The 6,369-nt window shown below is 41.3% G+C and overlaps 1 protein-coding gene across 1 annotated transcript in view; it reads right to left on the bottom strand.

Annotated features, from left to right (window-relative positions):
* Positions 1 to 1,540: 1,540 nt before the first annotated feature.
* TRIM42 (tripartite motif containing 42) overlaps positions 1,541 to 6,369 on the bottom strand; it is a 48,515-nt gene continuing 43,686 nt past the window's right edge. Inside the window, 1 exon segment of the mRNA XM_073232268.1 lies at positions 1,541 to 1,783. Within this exon segment, the coding sequence (XP_073088369.1) occupies positions 1,664 to 1,783 (120 nt within the window). The 3' untranslated portion in view covers positions 1,541 to 1,663.

Here is a 6,369-nt window from a genome sequence, read left to right as displayed (position 1 = left end):
GTCTTTGTTGACTCTGAGTAGCTTTGATCATTGTTATGCAATATTCATACCATTTCACTTTTTTAGTTTAATTTCACTTTATCAGTAGTAAAATCCCTGCTGGCGTGTCATATAATTTGCTCTCTGTGCTAATGATGATTCTGAAGGCTTTTACAGAAATGATTATATGGTAATACCAAATCTGATGGTGGATTCAAGCCATCATTTACGGTAATAGGATCACAGGGAAGCTCCCTGGGGTGTTCCTTCCTGTAATACTGATGGCCGTGGGGCAGGGCAGGAATCCATTGGGCTTCATCTCACCTTGTTAGAAGAGCCTCACTAGGGACCTCTCATGGGAAAGGGTCTTTTGTGTCTCTTGCTGAGCCTCAGGGCAAAATAAAGGGTGGGAAAGCAGTCGTCTTACGGGTGAAGCTGGATGGGCTGGCCACACCTGTCCGTGGGGTGGCTCCTGGAAGGGACGGGAAAGAGGAGGTGGAGCCAGCAACTGCGGCTCCCTTTCCATGCCCTCCCACTTCTGAATGTAGACCCTTATCATGCATGCTGACACGTGGTGGCAGATCAGAGGAGGGTCATTCTCTGTGCCTGCCTTCAGCAGACCACTGGAAGGCAGCTGCTATCCTGGTAGAATTACCATTTGAGCTTTGCTGAGCCAGGCACTGGGACAGAATAAATGAGATAGCATCTCTGCCCTAAAGGCTAGGGACAAATGAGAGTCCCAGAGCATCACGGGCTCCTGACACCACAACAGATATCTCTGAGGGGGTTAGAGAAGAGGGCTTTGTGTTCAGTGAGAACCCAGGGGAGGAGGGAGGTATCATCCCCACCTGGAGAATCAGCAAAGGCTTCCTGGAAGAAGTGGTTGAACTGGGTCCTGAAAGACTGATGGTGCTTTCCACACAGAAATGGGGTTGGTGTTCAGGAGAGCCTTGTTCCAGGCAGATGGGGCCTTTGTCAGGCAAGGAAACCTGGGGGTTTCATAGTATCTGAAGGGCCAGGCCAAGTTCAGTGAGGCTGGAGCTGATGCATGACTCTGTCATTCTTTCCTGCCTTGCTTCAAAGGACTGGAGAGGAGCAGGCTCTGGCCAGGCATCCTACTGCTCCTCCTCTGCTGTGGGGACCAGAAGGCATGAGAGGAGAGGGTGCTCCACTCCTCATGGCTCAGAAACAGACTTCAGATCATGAGTCAAAGCTACGAGGAGGCAAGTTCAGGCTCAACGGTTAGGAAGAGCATTCTAGCAATGTTGGCTACTTAATATTGAAATAGACTGCCTGGTGAGGTAATGGGCTCCCCATCAATCAATGACTTGTGTAAACACAGAAGGCTAGTTATAGCAGAGTCAGAATGCATACCCAGGCGCCCTAGTTGCACAGAGAGGGCCCTTTTTGCCACCCAGAGGCCTGGTGGCTGGATATACAGAACACCGCAGGATTCTGAGCCCCAGGCTTAGGCCTGAGCTAATGGAGACAGAAAGACTTGCTGCCTGTTTTGTATAATAGTTTCATAATGAGCAAACAGAAAGCCATGACACCAGGCATTTCCTTTTATTAGTGCTTAGAAGACTGTTGATGAATTAGTTCAGACGTCTTGGGAACATGGTCTACAACTTCATTGAAGAATGTGCTGAGAAAATATATATACTTGTGTATATATATCTCTATTTCATGGTGCATGTCTGAGGTTGCTGCCTGTTCTGCAGGGAGGAGGCGCAGAAGTGCACTGGACATTCTTCAGCAGGCCCCACTTAGCTCGGTTCTTCCCATGCTCCTTGGGTGTTACCACCTGCAATCAGAAGCAGAGAACAATGGCACCAGTCACAAGAGAAAGAGCAGCTCCCAGAAGCCTGTGCCCTGCTGTGTGCCAGACCCTACAATTGTTCTCTCATGAGCTCCTCAGTTGCTATTGACCCTATTTTATAGATGAAGAAACTGAGGCTCAGAAAGACTGGGTAACTTCTCTAAAGCCCCACAGCTAATATGTGGAGGGATTGGGATTTCACAGACCAGGCTCCACTTCCCTTGACTCATCACGTGACTGACTATGTTCAGGCTGTGAGCCCAGGTGGGGTTTGCCGTAGAGAAGTCCCCTGGGTCCCTCGTTGGCCCTTGGCAATTGCTTCTGTCACATCTCTTATCATTTGTGAATTTCAGCAAATATGTTTGACTTTAAAAAAAATTTATTTTGGTATCATTAATTTGCAATTGCATGAGTAACAGTATGTTTACTAGACTCCCCTCATCATCAAGTCCCCCCCACATACCCAGGTACAGTCACTGTCCATCAGCGTAGTAAGATGCTATAGAAACACTACTTGTCTTCTCTGTACAGCCCTCCCTGTGCCCCCCCTACATTATATCTGCTAATCGTAGTGCCCCCTTTTTCACCCGTATTCTTCCCTTCCCACCCACCTTCCCCAGTCCCATTCCCTTTGGTAACTGTTAGTCCATTCTTGGGTTCTATGATTCTGCTGCTATTTTGTTCCTTCAGTTTTTTTCTTTGTTCTTATACTTCACAGATGAGTGAAATCATTTGGTACTTGTCTTTTTCCACCTGGCTTATTTCACTGAGCATAATACCCTCTAGCTCCATCCATGTTGTTACAAATGGTAGGATTTGTTTTCTTCTTATGTCTGAATAGTATTCCATTGTGTATATGTACCACATCTTCGTTATCCATTCATCTACTGATGGACACTTAGGTTGCTTCCATTTCTTGGCTACTGTAAATAGTGCTGCGATAAACATAGGGGTGCATCTGTCTTTTTCAAACTGGGCAGCTGCATTCTTAGGGTAAATTTCTAGGAATGGAATTCCTAGGAGTGGGTCAAATGGTATTTCAATTTTTAGTTTTTTGAGGAACCTCCGTACTGCTTTCCAAAATGGTTGAACTAATTTACATTCCCACCAGCAGTGTAGAAGGGTTCCCCTTTCTCCGCATCCTCGCCAACATTTGTTGTTGTTTGTCTTTTGAATGGTGGCCATCATTACTGGTATGAGGTGATATCTCATCGTGGTCTTAATTTGCATTTCTCTGATGATTAGTGATGTGGAGCATCTTTTCATGTGCCTGTTGGCTATCTGAATTTCTTCTTTGGAGAACTGTCTGTTCAGATCCTCTGCCCATTTTTTAATTGGATTATTTGCTTTTTGTTTGTTGAGGTGCATGAGCTTTTTATATATTTTGGAAGTCAACCCTTTATCAGATATGTCATTTATGAATATATTCTCCCATACTGTAGGATGTCTTTTTATTCTAATGATGGTGTCCTTTGCTGTACAGAAGCTTTCCAGCTTGATATAGTCCCACTTGTTCATTTTTGCTTTTGTTTCCCTTGCCAGGGGAGATACGTTCTTGAAGAAGTTGCTCATGTTTATGTCCAAGAGATTTTTGCCTATGTTTTTTTCTAAGAGTTTTATGGTTTCATGACTTACATTCAGGTCTTTGATCCATTTTGAATTTACTTTTGTGTTTGGGGTGAGACAATGATCCAGTTTCATTCTCTTGTATGCAGCTGTCCAATTTTGCCAACACCAGCTGTTGAAGAGGCTGTCATTTCCCCATTGTATATCCATGGCTCCTTTATCATATAGTAATTCACCATATATGTTTGGGTTAATATCTGGACTCTCTATTCTGTTCCACTGGACTGTGGATCTGTTCTTGTGCCAGTACCAAATTGTCTTGATTACTGTGGCTTTGTAGTAGAGCTTTAAGTTGGGAAGCAAGATCCCCACTGCTTTATTGTTCCTTCTCAGGTTTGCTTTGGTTATTCAGGGTCTTTTGTGGTTCCATATGAATTTTAGAACTATTTGTTCCAGTTTATTGAAGAATGCTGTTGATATTTTGATAGGGATTGCTTTAGGCAGGATGGGCATTTTGACAACATTAATTCTTCCTAGCCAAGAGCATGGGATGAGTTTCCATTTGTTAGTGTCCTCTTTAATTTCTCTTAAAAGAGTGTCTTATAGTTTTCAGGGTATAGGTCTTTCACTTCCTTAGTTAGGTTTATTCCTAGGTAATTTATTCTTTTTGATGCAATTGTGAATGGAATTTTTTCCTGATTTCTCCTTCTGCTAGTTTATTGTTAGTGTATAGGAAAGCAACAGATTTCTGTGTATTAATTTTGTATCCTGCAACTTTGCTGAATTCAGATATCAGTTCTAATAGTTTTGGAGTGGAGTCTTTAGGGTTTTTTATGTACAATATCATGTCATATGCACATAGTGACAATTTGACTTCTTCCTTACCAATTTGGATGCCTTGTATTTGTTTGTTTTGTCTGATTCCATGGCTAGGACCTCCAGTACTATCTTGAATAACAGTGGGGAGAGTGGGCATTGCTGTTCTGTTCCTGATCTTAGGTGAAATGCTTTCACCTTCTCTCTTTTTAGTATAATGTTGGCTGTGGGTTTGCCATATATGGCCTTTATTATGTTGAGGTACTTGCCCTCTACACCCATTTTGTTGGGAGTTTTTATCATGAATGGATGTTGAATTTTGTTGAATGCTTTTTCAGCACCTATGGAGATGATCATGGTTTTTGTCCTTCTTTTTGTTGATGTGGTGGATGATGTTGATGGATTTTCTAATATTGTAGCATCCTTGCATCCCTGAGATGAGTCACACTTTATCATGGTGTATGATCCTCTTGATTAATTAAAAAAATTTTTTTTATTAACTTATGGTTGATATATACTCTTATGAAGGTTTTACATGAAAAAACAATGTGGTTACTACATTTACCCATATGATCAAGTCCCCACCTGTACCCCAATGCAGTGACTGTCCATCAGTGCAGCAAGATGCCATAGATCCACTGTGTGCTTCTCTGTGCTACACTGTTCTCCCTGTAACCCCCACACCATATATACTAAACATAATACCCCTCTATCCCCTTCTCCCTCCCTCCCCACATGCCCTCCCACACCCTAGTCTCTTTTGGTAACCACTAGTTCATTCTTGGAGTCTCTGAGTCTGCTGCTATTTTGTTCCTTCAGTTTTGCTTCATTGTTATACTCCACAAATGAGGGAAGTCATTTGGCATTTGTCTTTCTCCACCTGGCTTATTTCACTGAGCATACTGTCCTCCAGCTCCATCCATTTTGTTGCAAATTTTAGGTTTGTTTCTTTCTTATGGCTGAATAGTATTCCATTGTGTATATGTACCACATCTTCTTTATCCATTCATCTACTGATGGACACTTAGGTTGCTTCCATTTCTTGGCTATTGTAAGAAGTGCTGCAATAAACATAGGGGTGCATCTGTCTTTTTGAATCTGAGAAGTTGTATTCTTTGGGTAAATTCCAAGGAGTGGGATTCCCAGGTTGTATTTTTCAATTCAGTTTGCTCATATTTTGTTGAGTATTTTTGCATCTATGTTCATCAGGGATATTGGTCTATAATTTTCTTTTTTTTGTGGGGTTTTTGCCTGGTTTTGGTATTAGAGTGATGCTGGCTTCATAGAATAAATTTGGAAGTATTCCCTCCTCTTCTATTTTTTGGAAAACTTTACGGAGAATGGGTATTATGTATTCTCTATATGTCTGATTAAATTCGGCGGTGAATCCATCTGGACTGGGTGTTTTGTTCTTGGGTAGTTTTTTGATTACCGCTTCAATTTCGCTGGTAATTGGTCTTTTTAGGTTTTCTGTTTCTTCCTGGGTCAGTCTTGCAAGATTGTATTTTTCTAGGGAGTTGTCCATTTCTTCTTGGTTATGTAGTTTGTTAGCATATAGATTCTCATAGCATTCTCTAATAACTCTTTGTATGTCTGTGGGCTCTGTTTTGATTTTTCCTTTCTCATTTCTGAATCTGTTTATGTGTGTAGATTCTCTTTTTCTTTTAATAAGTCTGGGTAGGGGTTTATCAGTTTATCTATTTTGTTTATTTTCTCAAAGAACCAGCTCTTGGTTTCATTGATTTTTTTCTATTGTTTTATTTTTCTCAATTTTTAAAATTTCTTCTTTGATCTTTATTATGTCCCTCCTTCTGCTGACTTTGGGCCTCATTTGTTCTTCTTTTTCCAGTTTCAATGATTGTGACTTTAGACTATTCATTTGGGATTCTTCTCCCTTCTTTAAATAGGCCTGGGTTGCTATATACTTTCCTCTTATAACTGCCTTCACTGCGTTCCACAGAAGTTGGGACTTTGGTCTGTTGTTGTCATTTGTCTCCAGATATTGCTTGATCTCTGTTTTAATTTGGTCATTGATGCATTGATTATTTAGGAGTATGTTGTTAAGCCTCCATGTGTTTGTGAGTCTTTTTGTTTTCTTTGTACAATTTATTTCTGGTTTTATAACTTTGTGATCTGAGAAGTTGGTTGATAGAATTTAAATCTTTTAAAATTTACTGAGGCTCTTTTTG

The sequence above is a fragment of the Manis javanica genome, chromosome 3 (genome assembly GCF_040802235.1).
Source record: "Manis javanica isolate MJ-LG chromosome 3, MJ_LKY, whole genome shotgun sequence".
Lineage (NCBI taxonomy): Eukaryota > Metazoa > Chordata > Mammalia > Pholidota > Manidae > Manis > Manis javanica.
Note: the sequence above shows the minus strand (reverse complement) of the source record. Positions and strands in the feature narration are given on the sequence as shown.